The sequence below is a fragment of the Lacerta agilis genome, chromosome 9 (assembly GCF_009819535.1).
Source record: "Lacerta agilis isolate rLacAgi1 chromosome 9, rLacAgi1.pri, whole genome shotgun sequence".
Taxonomy (NCBI): Eukaryota; Metazoa; Chordata; class Lepidosauria; order Squamata; family Lacertidae; genus Lacerta; species Lacerta agilis.
The window spans coordinates 72531022-72547156 of NC_046320.1; the positions used below are offsets into that span (position 1 = coordinate 72531022).

General features: G+C 48.4%; 1 protein-coding gene across 1 annotated transcript in view; it reads left to right on the top strand.

Moving 5' to 3' along the window:
- ATP6V1B1 (ATPase H+ transporting V1 subunit B1) overlaps positions 1-12701 on the top strand; it is a 79148-nt gene extending 66447 nt beyond the window's left edge. Inside the window, 7 exon segments of the mRNA XM_033161091.1 lie at positions 5299-5381; positions 8033-8137; positions 9648-9680; positions 9682-9729; positions 9731-9778; position 11435; positions 12325-12701. Coding sequence (XP_033016982.1) covers positions 5299-5381; positions 8033-8137; positions 9648-9680; positions 9682-9729; positions 9731-9778; position 11435; positions 12325-12488 — 482 coding nt within the window. The 3' untranslated portion in view covers positions 12489-12701.
- The last annotated feature ends 3434 nt before the right edge of the window (positions 12702-16135 follow it).

Sequence of the window (16135 nt, forward strand, 5' to 3'; positions counted from 1 at the left end):
GAAGCTCAACATCAAAAAAACTAAGATCATGGCCACTGGTCCCATCACCTCCTGGCAAATAGAAGGGGAAGAAATGGAGGCAGTGAGAGATTTCACTTTCTTGGGCTCCATGATCACTGCAGATGGTGACAGCAGTCACAAAATTAGAAGACGCCTGCTTCTTGGGAGAAAAGCAATGACAAACCTAGACAGCATCTTAAAAAGCAAAGACATCACCTTGCCGACAAAGGTCCGTATAGTTAAAGCTGTGGTTTTCCCAGTAGTAATGTACGGAAGTGAGAGCTGGACCATAAAGAAGGCTGATCGCCGAAGAATTGATGCTTTTGAATTATGGTGCTGGAGGAGACTCTTGAGAGTCCCATGGACTGCAAGAAGATCAAACCTATCCATTCTCAAAGAAATCAGCCCTGAGTGCTCACTAGAAGGACAGATCCTGAAGTTGAGGCTCCAGTACTTTGGCCACCTCATGAGAAGAGAAGACTCCCTAGAAAAGACCCTGATGTTGGGAAAGATGGAGGGCACAAGGAGAAGGGAACAATAGAGGATGAGATGGTTGGACAGTGTTCTCGAAGCGACTGGCATGAGTTTGGCCAAACTGTGGGAGGCAGTGGAAGATAGGGGTGCCTGGCATTATCTGATCCATGGGGTCATGAAGAGTTGAACACAACTGAACAACTGAACAATAACAACAACAACATTCCCCTTTTAAACTTGTACAGCGGATAACATCTTTGCCAGGCTTGTATAAGCCTATTAAATAAGTTTCCTTGGTAATTCCCCTTTGTTCCCTCATAAAAAAATAGACACGACAGTCTTGTATAAAAGTATATTAAATAGTTTACTCACATTCTGTTCACAAATGGATCCCAGAAGGCAGACTTAAGTTACAAAATATATACACCTGGAATCTATCCCGTAAGGAGATAGTTCCTTTGTCCTCTCTTGGCTGCAAGCCAAGCCAAGAGAGCATCTCAGTCTAAGAAGATGTTGCTTCTTCGAGGAATGGAGTCAGAGAGAGATATGGCTGCCTCCCCTGAGGTATTTTGTTACCTGCACAGGTGAGGCCATCGCCCACCTCTGGTCACCTGCAGAGGAAGTCTGTCCCAGCCCAGGAGGAAACAGGAAGTTCCGACTGGCTGGTCCAGACATCCCCTTCTATGTCCACTCTAGGAATGTTGTATTTGACTGCTCTGTGTTTCACGTCCCACAAACACTTCAACTTGGGATCAGTTGATCTGCAAGATTGCCCAATCCCATATATGCCCGCTGGTCTGCTTCGATGGGCAAAACTGGAAATGTTACAGGTGCCACGTAACACCTGCTCCGCGTTGGTAAGAAATCAACCTTTTAGAAATCAACTTTGGAACTCCCTGCTGATTGACATCAGGCAGACGCCTTTGCTATACTCTTTTTGGCGCCCGCTAAAAGCTCTCTCTCTTTTTGTTTAGATGTTTAGAAAGCTGGTACGAGTTTTAATCTGTTTTTAGCCCATTGTTGTTTAAACTTTTAGAAAGTTTTCTGTGGGCTTCGCTCAGGAGGCGCACGACATCTCCGCATCAAAAGTCGACGCTGATTCTTAATGGCGTTCCGTATTGCTTCCTGTATTCCTTGCATGGAATTTTATTGCACTGCAGCCTGAAGTTTGCGGAATGCAAATTGCAGTACGATGAAATGCGATGTAAGGGATACGAGAAACACAACTGAAACATAGCTGTCAACTTTTCCCTTTTTTTTAAAGGGAAATTCCCTTGTTCCGAATAGGATTCCTCGCAAGAAAAGGGAAAAGTTGACAGCTATGGATTGAAACCCTGCAGCACAGTTTATTACAGTTGCCACTACAAGGGAGAAAATCATTTGGTGGTTTGCCGAGCCCCTCAGCGTTTTTCAAGTGGGGTGGGTTGGATTGTGGAGCCTTGCTTGAAAGACTTCTGCAACAAACTCCCCAGCTCAAGGCACTGGCGGCTGAGACACCACAGCCTCCAGCATGGGTAGGCAAACTAAGCCCCGGGGGCCGGATCCGGACCAATCGACTTCTCAACCCGGCCCGCAGACGGTCCAGGAATCAGCGTGTTTTTTACATGAGTAGAATGCCTCCTTTTATTTCAAAAGCATCTCTGGGTTATTTGTGGGGAATAGGAATTCGTTCATCCCCCCCCCCATAAAATATAGTCCGGCCCCCCACAAGGTCTGACTGGCCCCCTGCTGAAAAAGTTTGCTGACCCCTGGGCCCTCCAGCCTCGCCAAACACTTCATCTCTCTCAGTCTGTTCAAGTTTACACCACCTTCCTGGCCACAGCTCAGCACCTGCCTTAGTTTTTGAAAGGGAAGGAAAGGGAACTGCTTCTGTTTCGGTGAGCCGAGTCCCTTGGTTTGAGCAGCGATGAAGGAGAAGCAAAGTTTAGTTCCTCATACGGTCTTCCGCACGTTCTCTCGGTTCCTTTGGTGAATCAGCCATCATCAGGGTTGAAACGTACCTCAGGATGAAACCTGTAGGTATTCATTTCTGCAGGGGAAGAAGCGAGATACAGGATGGGTGACACCTGGCTTGAGAGCAGTACATGTGAAAAGGATCTAGGAGTCTTGGTAGACCACAAACTTGACATGAGTCAACAGTGTGATGCAGCAGCTAAAAAAGCCAATGCAATTCTGGGCTGCATCAATAGGAGTATAGCGTCTAGATCAAGGGAGGTAATAGTACCACTATATTCTGCTCTGGTCAGACCTCACCTGGAATACTGTGTCCAGTTCTGGGCACCACAGTTCAAGAAGGATACTGACAAGCTGGAACGTGTCCAGAGGAGGGCAACCAAAATGGTCAAAGGCCTGGAAACGATGCCTTATGAGGAACGGCTTAGGGAGCTGGGTATGTTTAGCCTGGAGAAGAGAAGGTTGAGGGGTGATCATAGAATCATAGAATCCTAGAGTTGGAAGAGACCCCAAGGGCCATCCAGTCCAACCCCCTGCCAAGCAGGAAACACCATCAAAGCATTCCTGACAGATGGCTGTCAAGCCTCCGCTTAAAGACCTCCAAAGAAGGAGACACCACCACACTCCTTGGCAGCAAATTCCACTGTCCAACAGCTCTCACTGTCAGGAAGTTCTTCCTAATGTTTAGGTGAAATCTTCTTTCTTGTAGTTTGAATCCATTGCCCCGTGTCCCTCCTCCATATGACATACTTTTATTTATTTGAACATGGCTATCATATCACCCCTCAACCTTCTCTTCTCCAGGCTAAACATGGCTGATGTGATAGCCATGTTCAAATATAAAGCATCTGTCAGGAATGCTTTGATGGTGTTTCCTGCTTGGCAGGGGGTTGGACTGGATGGCCCTTGGGGTCTCTTCCAACTCTAGGATTCTAGGATTCTATGAGACAGGAAGGGGCATTTGAAATAATGGGGAAGATGTTGGAGTATAAGACAGAGATGAATGTTTCTAAAAGTCACCCTTGTAAAATATGGGGGGGGGTGTTTCTGACTGTTGGGGGTGATGTTACGAGTCTTAAGATATGAGGTAAGTATTTGCAAACGGGGTTGAGTTAAGGCTCAGGTATCCTTGAGGAATACAGAGCTCTCCTTGGACTTGTATGTTGTGGGGAAGTTTCCTAATTCAGGTGGATATGCAAGATGGGGATTTCTTATGAGGGCACTGGGAAAGGGGGAATGGCATAGAGACCCTCCAGGTGTCTTTTTTATTGTACATTCATGGTGGTTTCATAAAAATCATAGATTTGGGAGGGGTTCCCCAGGGGTCATCTAGTCCAAGCCCCTGCGATGCAGGAATCCCATACCTTTTTCTACCACAAATGCCACGTTCCGTTTCTTTGTTCTGCTTTGGTTGTGCCAGAATGCACAAGTAAAACAGTCAGAGCCGTTTGAAACTGGAACAGACACCCTCATGAGGTCTCTCCTTTCTTGGAGGTTTCTAAGCAGAGGTTGGATGGCCATCTGTCAGGGATGGTTTGGCTGGGATTCCTGCATTGCAAGGGGTTGGACTGGATGACCCTCGGGGGTCCCTTCCAACTCTGCAATTCTGTGATTCTCAGGGCCCCTCCAGATGGCAATCATGCAGTGACCCCCGGGGGAGCATCGCAGAACTGACAAAGCAGAAGGTTGTGTGGATGGTTCAGTGCAAAACCCAACGCCTATGCGCTGCTGTTGCATCAGTTCCGTGTTGCATGTTATATGTTGCATCAGTTACACTTCCTTCCAGTAGCACCTTAGAGACCAACTAAGTTTGTCATTGGTATGAGCTTTCGTGTGCATGCACACTTCTTCAGATAGAATGAAACAGAAGTCACCAGACCCTTATATATAGTGAGAGAGTGAGGGGGGGTATTACTCAGAAGGGTGGTGGGAATGGGTGATTGGCTGATAGGCGTGGTAAACCTGTTGATGACTGTTAACAACTGCAATTGGTCTTACAGGAAAAAGCAAGGGGTGAGATGGCTAAAAATAGCTATATCATGTATAATGAGATAAGAATGCAATGTCTCTATTCCAGGGGTCCCCAAACTAAGGCCTGCGGGGCCAGATCCGGTCCAATCGCCTTCTAAATGCGGCCCGCGGACAGTCTGGGAATCAGTGTGTTTTTACATGAGTAGAATGTGTCCTTTTATTTAAAATGCATCTCTGGGTTATTTGTGGGGCGTAGGAATTCATTCACTTTTTTTTCAAAATATAGTCCGGCCCCCCCACAAGGTCTGAGGGACAGTGGACCGGCCCCCTGCTGAAAAAGTTTGCTGACCCCTGCTCTATTCAGACCAGGTCTCTCCATGGTTTTAAGTTTGGTAATACGTTAAGTTGCAATTCAGCAACTTCTCTTTCTCATTACACATGACAAAGCTATCTTTAGCCATCTCGCCCCTTGCTTTTTCCTGTAAGACCAATTGCAGTCGTTAACAGTCGTCAACAGGTTTTCCACACCTATCAGCCAATCCCCCATTCCCACCACCCTTCTGAGTAATACCCCTCCCCACCCTCTCACTATATATAAGGGTCTGGTGGCTTCTGTTTCAGTGTATCTGAAGAAGTGTGCATGCACATGAAAGCTCATACCAAGAACAAACTTAGTTGGTCTCTAAGGTGCTACTGGAAGGAATTTTTTTAATTTTGTTTCGACTATGGCAGACCAACACGGCTACCTGCCTGTAATCAGTTACACTTGCAAAAAACAGAATCCCACCCACCAGGAGGGGTCCCTAGTGAGAAACCAGATTAGCCCAGGGAATGGAGAAGTCACTTGTAATGTTAGCAGGGCCAGCGGCTAATCTACCTGCTTACCCCCCCCCCTTACAGATATCACTCACCCCATTCCTGACTTGACCGGATTCATCACTGAAGGGCAAATATATGTGGACAGGCAGCTCCACAACAGACAGGTAGGTTTACCTGTGGGCGAGGCTTCTCTTTCCCCTTCGATCCTCGCCTCTGCCTGTGTTTCCATCCTTGCAAAGGAGAAGGAAGTGAACATACTGAAAACAGAGCTTTAGTTCCCCTGCTAAGGTGTCAGTCATAGGAAACTCCCTGCGAGTTTCTGGGAACCGCCCTGAGACCTCCAGGTATAGGGTGGGATATTAATTCAATAAATAATAATCATAAACTTCCCAAATAACTTTTTCTCCTGCTGTTTCAGCTAAGAGCCAGTGTGGTGTAGTGGTTACGAGCGGTGGACTTGTAATCTGGTGAACCGGGTTCGCTTCCCCGCTCCTCCACATGCAGCTCCTGGGTGACGTTGGGCTAGTCACACTTCTCTGAAGTCTCTCAGCCCCACTCACCTCACAGAGTGTTTGTTGTGGGGGACGAAGGGAAAGGAGAATGTGAGCCGCTTTGAGACTCCTTCTGGTAGTGATAAAGTGGGATATCAGATCCAAACTCTTCTTCTTCTTCTTAAGGGCTTTTCCACACCTCGGCTTAATGTGGATTTGGGGCCCTTTGTGGATTTTGAACCCTCAGCCCATGTGTTGTTCACCTCCTGCTGTCCCACGCTGTCTCCTCCCTGAATCCAGAGATCCCCTGTTCTCTTAAATTCTGTTTCTTTTTTTCAAATCATTTTTAGCTCTCCATTTTACAACAAATATCAGGGTGTCCAATTCCCAAGAGACTGCGATCTACTCAGAGAGTTAAAAACTGGCAGTGATCTACCCCCCTTTTTGGGGTTCAGGTCAAAGTTGTTGAGCTTTTTTAAGGGGAGCCACAGTTGTTCAGCTTCTTTGGGGGGAGCCAATGATCTACCAGTGATCTACTGCGGACATCCAGTGATCTACCGGTAATCACGATCTACCTGTTGGACATACCTGGTATATACATGGTTATTGAAATCACCTCACTATCCACGACTTCCCTTCCCCGCCTTCTGTGGTTCGTTAATATTTCCCCTGCTCCTTTACCCTTTTATTTTCACCTAGTTTCGTTTTATTAAACTTTCTCTGCTGTGATTATTCCAGTCCTGCTAGTGTTTTATGATGTTTACAGTAATTCTTCATGTATTCCACTTCCCCCGTTCTTTCTTACAAATCTCCCTCTCTTAGTGTCGAATTCTGCTTGTTGACACAGCCAGTTCAACATATTCTCACAATTTCATCGGCCTTTCCTCTTTTGTCAGTATTACTCCTTCCTTCCATAAATTTCGAACGGGAGACTTACATTGATTGTCAGCGAGATTCCCTGCGAGCCAGTGGTGGTGCAGTGATCTGGGTTCAAATCCACACTCAGCCAGGAAAGGTCTGGCTGTGACTTCCGGCTGGTTGCTGCCCCTCAGCCTAACCTACCGTATTTTTCACCCCATAGGGCGGACTGGACCATAGGGCGCACCTCATTTTTAGAGGAAGAAACAAGAAAAAAAATATTTTTCTGGTTTTCCTCCTCTAAAAGCCCTGTTTTTTTTAGGATCAGCTAAAAGTTTTGCAGCTTTTTTGCAAAGGGAAAAGCCCTGGTTTTTTGAGGATCAGCTAAAAGTTTTGCAGCTTTTTTTGCAAAGGGAAAAACCCTGGGTTTTTTGAGGATCAGCTAAAAGTTTTGCAGTTCCTTTTGCAAAGGGGGAAAAGCAAAGAGGAAAGGCCCCATTTTTATGGGGTTGAACTCATATTTCTGCAGCTTCTAAAGGAAAGGGAGCCTTTTCTACAGTTTCCAGACAGATAATCTAATCAGCCAGTCACATGTCGCTGGGGAAACAAACAACCTCCCTCTGCAGCACATTCAACAATGGAGGGCGGGGTTGAAAGGGAGCCGGGGACTCTTAGCTCTCTCCCGATCTCTTGCTGATCAGCTGCTGAGTGGGGTCCTTTCAACACCCCTTTTTCTCTTTGTAAAATAAAAAGCATGATCCTCTTTTGGCCCCTGGGCAATTCACCTCCAGGGACCACCATTCGCTCCATAAGACGCACAGACATTTCCCCTTACTTTTTAGGAGGAAAAAAGTGCGTCTTATGAAGCAAAAAAATATGGTACCTCACAGGGTTGTGGTGGGGATCAGAGCTGTCTCTGCAAAGATCCGCCCGGCGCGCCCCCCAGTTGCCCAGTCCCAGGCACACAGGAGGGCGGAGCTGACCGGCCACCTCAGCATCTTGCTGGCTCGGTCACCCCCGAACTCGCGGCGCAGAGCCGCCCGCATCAGAAGAGCCCGCTGCGGCACTCCAACCGACAGGCAGGCTTTTCCCCGGACTCGACTCTCGGCCTGGAGCCCCTGAGAGCCTGGCGCCCGGGTGCCCCACACCCCTAGCGCCTATGGGTAAGACGGCCCTGGTGGGGATTAAGCAGGAGGAGGACCACGTACACCAACTTGAACCCCTTGAAGCAAAGGTGGGGCATAAATGCAAAAAAATTGAGAATTTCCAGATTCAAGGAGGAGAATGTGTGGGGCAGCAGTAGCTGGAGAAGTACGCCACACAGGCGAGGAGAAATTCTAGGAGGCACAGGGGGTTCTGGGATCTACCTTAAGCCGAGAAACAGATGGGCCCTTAGGCTAAACACACACAGCGAGAGAGAGTATTTCCAAAAACCAGAGATGTCCACCTGCTTTCTCTTGCCACAGATCTACCCTCCCATAAATGTCCTCCCATCCCTCTCCCGTCTGATGAAGTCGGCCATCGGGGAAGGCATGACCAGAAAGGACCACGGAGACGTCTCCAATCAGCTGGTGAGTGTTTGAGCCTCCGTGGAAAAGGGTCTTCCGTTTCAGGAGTTTTTTGGGACCCCCGCACTGCCAGTGTTTTAGATTAGGTGTCCTTTGGATCCCAACTCTACAATTCTATGATTCTATGCCTGCTGGAAACACAAGCAGGATCCGAGCATGAGAGCCCTCTCCCCTCCTGTGGTTTCCAGCAACTGGGACTCAGGCGCATTCCTGCCTCAAACTGGGGGGGGGCGGTAGCGCATTGCCATCGAGAACGGAGCGACAAATATTGTTGCATGCCACCCGAGGTTCCAGGCGCTTACCTGGAGTCCGTGTTTTCTTTCGGAAATAAGGCCATAGCTGTCAAGTTTCGGTTTTGGAAATAAGGGATCAGCAGTCTCACCTATCCCGGGGACAGTCACATGTCAGTGGTGGGCGGAGCCAGAAGCAAAAGTGGGCGGAGCAGCAATGTAAACTCCAAGCGAGCTCGGAGCGGAGCAAAGAGGAGGGCAGACATGTGCTCCGCGCGATGGAGCCCCATCGTCTTCTTGTCTGATCCCATCAAAACAGGACAGGAAGCAGCAGCTGCTCAAAGGCAGCCAGGCTCCGCCCGCCAGCTAACCCTATTGGCCGGCTGAGGGGCTCAGTGGCAACAGATAGGGGCTGATGCAGGGGGAGGAATACACCCCCCTGTAAGCACGGGAAACGGCTCCCACTTGCTTTGAGGGCTGAGGCTTTTCTCTCCAAGTAGGCGAGGTCTTCCCACCCAGTCCCTGGCCAGCAGGGGAGGAGCTGCTTCCATTAAAAACGGGAAATTTAAGGGAAATAAAAACATAAGGGAGAGCAGCGGGAAACTGCTTGAAATAAGGGAGAATCCCGGGGAAAACGGGATACTTGACAGCACTGAATAAGGCACAATGGAGACTGTGGAGTCTTTATGATAAACGTATATTCTGTCCTATATTAGTATTTACACATATGTACAACTGAGCCTCCAATGGAGGGGGGCGGCGCTCACAGCACTGATGCCCCCAAAAGGTCTTGCTTTTCCCATTGCCGCAGCCCAGGATTTGAAACAGTCTCCAAAACTTCTGAGCTTTTCTCCAGCTTCCTGACTTTTATAGACATGAAACCTTTCTGCAGAAACTAAACTATCTCTGAAACGCTTACCTTTTGCCTCCTAATCTAACTCTAAGCTAAAGGAAGTCCGTCTCCCTGGTGAGATTCCTAATGTCTGATTGTTCTCCTTATAGTCTACCCCATGTGATCTCTTGAACACAGAAATCCAGACTTGCGTGATTTAACATGCTAAAGGTCCAGTGCACAGGACCCAGGCATTAGAAGGGGAGACTAGGCACCCCAAATCTTGTGGCCAACCCTACAAATAAGAACGCTGTGACTAAATGCACAAGATGCCTTGATGCAGAGGGTGGGATTTTGCACATATACGATGCCCATGTGTAATCAAACCACACACCTTTATAGCTAAGACTTCAGAGCTTCTTTTTGATGGTGGTTCTGGTTTCCCACTCAGTACGCCTGCTACGCCATCGGCAAGGACGTCCAAAGCCATGAAGGCCGTGGTCGGGGAGGAAGCCCTGTCAGCTGACACCTCCTCTTCTTGGGAGGTTTCTGCAGAAGTTCGAGAAGCAGTTCATTGCACAGGTAGGGCGTGGGACGAAGGCGGACCGGGAACGCTGACCTGGGAGGGATCTTTGCCCTCCTCGCTTGGCACGGAGGGCGGGAAGGAGCGCTGTGGCCTTAGAGCAGGGCAAGGGGAACTCAGGGCAAATGTGGCCCTCCAGGCATCTCCAGCCAGCCCCAGGCCCACACCCTTCCCCCAGGATGAAGCCCGTGCTGCCCCTGTTTTGCATCCTCCTTGGGGGTTTTCTGCAGGGCTGGATTGCGCCTCTGGACTTGGTTAATGTCTCTTGCTTGTCTGGATGAGAAAGAATGTCTCTCTCTCTCTCTCTCTCTCTCCTCCCCCCCTCCCCCCTTCGCTCTCACTCTCTCTCTCTCTCTCTCTCATGTGTGTGTTGGAATCTAGACACATATAAGAAAACGTTGTGAAAATGCTTTTTAAATGAAGCGTTTTGAAAAATAACTTGAATCTGCCATAAGCTCACCATTGCCATCTAGTGTCACATTTGTATAATGCACTTAAAACGTTATATTTGCAGCTGTCTAGCTGAGTCCAGAGGGACGCAGGTGGCGCTGTGGTCTAAACCACAGAGCCTAGGGCTTTCCGATCTGAAGGTTGGCGGTTTGAATCCCTGCAACGGGGTGAGCTCCCGTTGTTTGGTCCCTGCTCCTGCCCACCTAGCAGTTCGAAAGCAAAGTGCAAGTAGATAAATAGGTACCGCTCTGGTGGGAAGGTAAACGGCATTTCCGTGCAATGCTCTGGTTCGCCAGAAGCGGCTTAGTCATGTTGGCCACATGACCCGGAAGCTGTATGCCGGCTCCCTCGGCCATAAAGCTGAGATTGAGCGCCGCAACCCCAGAGTCATCCGTGACTGGACCTAACGGTCAGGGATCCCTTTACCTTTACCTTTAGCTGAGTCCCAGGTGCATGTTTAAACTACCTTACTGTGCAAAACTGGCACCTGTTGCTCCTCCCACTTTTTCCTCTGGTCCTGACCACCACTGGTATGCGGCCCCCGGGAGGCTACCCAGAAGGGAATGTGACATCTGGCTTATCTGGACCTTATGGGATGATCAAGAGGACAGGTCATAACCAGGCCATGTGCATCCTGTACAGTAAACATACCTGGAGCCAGGACTGGCCGCCCCTCTACAGTGGCATAGCAAGGTCAGCTGGTACCCGGGGCGGAAAATTTCTTGTCACCCCCCCCCCACACACACATACACATTGAAATTATTAAAAGAAGGAAAAATAAGATACAGTTGCAAGTGTTATTTTGTGGTTTATTTACTTAACATTGTGAGCACAAGCACTTAAAACCTTTTTCTTCCCCGATGGGTATTTCTTATAAATGAAATGTTTTACTTAATTTCGCTATTTTGCAGCTTTGGCTTAACATACAAATGCCAACAAGTAGCATGCATCATAACGTTTACGTTCCTTACCAAACTCAATATCATAGAGAAGAGGATGATCACAATGACTGAACTAAAATGTTTCAATACGCATTATGTTAACTTGTTAAGGTTAATTAATTGTCAGATGAAGTTATTAACTTCTTTTAAATAATATTATTTTTCCCCAAAAAAGGTGTCGTGAGCCCCCCCCCCCCAATTTTAATTTATTTTAAAAACACATATTTTTGCCATTTTGTCACCCACCTCAGTGATGACACCCAGGGTGGCCTGCACCCACCGCACCCTCCTTCCTACGCCACTGCCTCTCTGCCTCGCTCGGAGGCAACGGCAAGGTCTTAAATGTGTTGTGTTGCCTCTCAACCATCACCTCCTTTTCTTTTCCTTCTTTGGAACGTGCGATATTAACTGTCTTGGACTGGCTGGATGCAGAGGAATGGTAGGAGGCACCAGCTGGGGACCCCCGGGTGAAGCCTCCCGAGACCCCCACCCTTTGTGTGTGGATGCAAATGCACTTGGGGATGCGTGCCAAACTGGGTCTTTGACCCGGGTGAAATAAAGCCTAGTTTCACCCCTGTTCAAGGGAAGAAGGCTCAGAGCCCGGGGATTGGTGGTGGGACAATGATGAGTGGTCAGAGGGAGAAGATTGGAAAGAGGAGGTGTCAAAAGCTGGAGAGATAACAGGGCTCTGTGAGCGGGGAGAGTCGGTGGCAGAGAGAAGTCCAGACTCGGAGGCAGAAGATGAAGCAGGAGAGGAGCGGGGGCCAGGAGGCAGAGAGGAGTCTGGCTCAAGAAGAGTCACGGGTGTCTCCCCCTCCTGCTGAGACCAGCTCCCATCCCTGCTGGTCTCCCAGGACCAGAAGAGGCATGAAAAGGGCAGAGGAGAGGTTAGCTGCAGGCAGGCACAGTCTCCGATTGCCTGGGGAAAACCCTAGAGAGGAGGGGACTTAGGCAGCTGTGGGGAGTCGGGGACCCTCAGTCTCAGCAACTGCTTCATGGTGAGGGAAGACCTGCCGGAGATGAGTTGCTGTGCTCATTAGGCCTGACTCTCCGGTGTCTTTGTTCATCAAGAGTTAATTCCAGCTTGCTTGCTGGGGATTTACTGCCGGCTCGCTCCTGTCCTTAACCCACTGGCGATGTTGGTTTTCTCCCAGGCGCCTACGAAAACAGGACCATCTTTGAGTCACTCGACATCGGATGGCAGCTGCTGCGGATCTTCCCCAAAGAGCTGCTGAAACGGATCCCGGAGAATATCCTGGCAGAGTACTACCCCCGGGAGGCCAGAGGGGCCGATGGCTCCTCCAACACGGCCCTCTGAGCCTCAGGGCTTGTCCACGTTGGGGCACAACCTTGCTCTCAACCCACTTAACTGACTTGGTGGGATGGGGTGGCTGGTCCAAGGCTTTGGGGACATTTACACATCACCGCCAGAAAGGGGGATATGAGTCTGGATGCACACACACCCTTTTATTGCCGTGAAATAATCAATTGTCAGTGCTGTCCTGATTCAAAATAAAAGTGTCTACCCAAATCTTGAATTTTTTATTTTTGGAATCTTTTCCCAGGATGCTTCCTCCCTACCTCCCCCCTTTCCCTACAACGTGCCACTAAAATCAAAACTGCAGTGTGGTGTAGTGGTTAGAGGGTCAGGCTAGGACCTGGGAGAGAGGAGGGTTCGAATCCACACTCAGCCCAAGAGCCCTGCTGGGAGTGACCTGGAGGCAGCCACTCACTCTCAGCCCAACCTACCTACCTCACAGGGTTGTTGTGAGGACAGAACGGGGAGGGAGAGGGTTGCCTTTCCACCTTCAGCTTCTTGGGAGAATGGAGGGCGATAAATGCAATAAAATGAGAGCGAGGCAGAGGCTGCTAAATCGAGTTTCTCAGAAATCCTTAAGGCTGGCCTCTTTTTTTAAAAAAAGTTTTTAACTTTATTGAAATTTTAAATTAAAACATACAAATCAATTAAACAAATTAGACAAATCATACATACCATTCAAAACATACAAATCATACACCTGTATCCCCTCATCCCCACCCCCCTCTGACTTCCCTCCAGCATCATTTCTTGAGTAATGTTTGGCCATATAATCCTCATGACATTTCCATTCATATTTTAAATTTTGTTTCAATGTATTCCTTATTACCGGTGTTAGTTTTGCCATTAATAAATACTCATTTAAATTACAGATCCATTCCTCTTTCGACGGTGCCTTTTCATCCTTCCACTTGCCTGCTATAACTACCCTGGCTGCTGTGCTAGCATATAAAAATACTTTTTCTTTCCCTTTTGGTATATCTTCATCTATTAATCCTAACAAGTTTTAATTTTCTCGCACCGCCACCACATGTGCATCATAGTTCCTATCTCCTTATTACATTTCCAACACATGTTGTTTTTTAATTTATAAATTCTGGCTATCTTTACCGGCGTTAGGTGCCATCTGTAATACATTTTAATAAAAAAATAATTCATTGATATTATATGAAGCTGTAAATTTAATAGTTTCTTTCCATAATTTGTCCCATTGCTCAAGATAAATTACCGAATCGACATCTTTTGACCAATTTATCATTGCTTCCTTCACCCCCTCATCCATCAGATCCTAATCCAAAAGTAAATTATATGCTCTTGACAATAACTTCTTATTACTTTGAATGACTTCTTTTTTTCAAATTTAGAATTCTCTTTCGGGAAACCCTTTTTTTTTTAAATCAGCATTAAGCATGCTCACAAGCTGCATGTACTGCCATCTATCAATCTCAAATCTTCTTATTTCCTCTTGTGGGAAGTCTAAAGAGGAAATGGCGTCTCCTTGGAGGAAATGAGACATTGCAGGGAGAAGGGAGATAAAGGGGAGGTGCGGGATGGGTGTGTGCCCATGACAGAAGTCATAAAGAAAAACACCCAGTTCCTGGTTTTCGTGAAACACCCGAGTTGCAACTCTGAGGCAGAAGCCATTGGCAAACGCTGCTGGATAGCAGTGCTAGACCCGAGATTTGAATCCTGGGGGAGACTCCTAATATCCACAAAGGAAATTCCTGGGCAGGAGTTCTCTGTTCCTTTAAGGCAGGGCTGCCCAAACTTTTTTCAAAGAGGGCCAGATTTGATGAAGTGAACATGCGTGAGGGCCGACCAAAGTTACTGAGCTCCCCCCCCCCCCCAAGGTTGTTGAGCTCTTTTAAGGATTGGACTTCTTGGGCTTTTTTTTTTAAGGATTTGACCCCAATAAATAAACTGCCACAGGGGCAGGATAACACTTTGGACATGCCTGCTTTAAGGCTATTAAAGAAGGGGGGAGCTATTGGGTTGTTTTGGTTTTTATTATGCCGTTTGTGGTTTCATATCTTGATTTCGTTCCGTGAACCACCCTGAGACCCCCGGGTATAGGGCGGTATGCTGCTGCTGCTACTACCACTACTACTAACAGGGCCGGCGCGTCCATTAAGGCGAACTAGGCAATTGCCTAGGGCACCAAAATGGAGGGGGCGCTGGCCAGGCTTGGGCGGGGCGGGGCGGGGCGGGCTAGCAGCAGCTTCTCCGCTGTAGCGGAGAGGTGCTGCTTGCCCCCTATACCACCCCCCGGCTCCCGCTAAAGCAGGCTTTGGCGGTGGGCGGGACGGGCGAGCAGCAGCTTCTCCGCTACAGCAGAGAAACTGCTGCTTGCCTCTCCACCACCCCCACCTCCCACAAAAGCAGGCTTTGGCGTGGGGGGGGCGTGGGGCGCCAGAAGGTGGTCTCGCCTAGGGCACAAGAAGCCCTAGCACCGGTCCTGACTACTACTACTAATAATAATAATAATGCAAGCATGGGGAGACACAGCTCAAGTGTCCCGATTTCCAGGGACAGTCAAGGAATCACGAAAGCTGTCCCTATTAAGTAGTGGGTGGGCATAGCAGACGACACAGCGATTCTCCAAGCAGCTCTCTTTATTCTCAGGCTGGAACAGAACTGGACTGAAGGGCTGAGCCAGCCTGCTTATATAGCACTCAGTAACATGCAACAGTGACGACTCTCGTCTCTAGCTACCCAATCCGTGAACGGCACTCTCAATCCTTCATTTGCATGTGCGGACCTGAGTGAGAACTGCAGTCACGGTGGGCAGGGTGAAACTATATACACCCCTAATGGCCCAGGGTGAGAACTTCAATACATAAAAGTCCCGGCTTCTGATTTGATCCTGGAAGGTCTCGATTTCCCCAGCCAGTGCCACTACTGCCAAAGTCAGGTAGGAGCATGAGCTGGTCCTTGTATCCTGAGCAGCTGTGGCAGTAGTATCCCATGGCACGCCTGCTCTGGGGGGCAGGCAGAAGGCAGGAAGAAAGGGGGAGCAGAGCGGGGGGGGCAGGGAGTCCTGATTCTGATTTGATTTTGTAAAAATACAAGCATGCTTTGCGCAGCTGCGTCTGATCGTGCCCCTTTCTAAAAGTTACTTATTGCTGTGTTTTTCTTTTTGTAAATCTACCCAAGAATAAAATGGGGGGGAATAGGATTCAGGGGTTTCCTCAGGGCGCTGAGAGAAATCCCAAAGGTAGAGATGGCACTGAGGGTCTTTCCACACTTCTGCTTGACCTGTGTTTTGAAATCATTGTGCCCCAATTAATTTCAACGGGGTCTGAGAGCTTTTCTGTAGCTGTGCCTTGCCAAAATGTGATCTTACCCGCTGAATCGGAGCTTGGTTAAACAAAATCTCTCTTTGAGTTTTCCGTTCTGATGATATGATTCAGCGGGTAAAGTCAGGTTTTTGCAGAATAATAATAATCATAGAATCCTAGAGTTGGAAGAGACCCCAAGGGCCATCCAGTCCAACCCCCTGCCAAGCAGGAAACACCACCAAAGCATTCCTGACAGATGGCTGTCAAGCCTCCGCTTAAAGACCTCCAAAGAAGGAGACTCCACCACACTCCTGGGCAGCAAATTCCACTGCCGAACAGCTCTCACTGTCAGGAAGTTCTTCCTAAGGT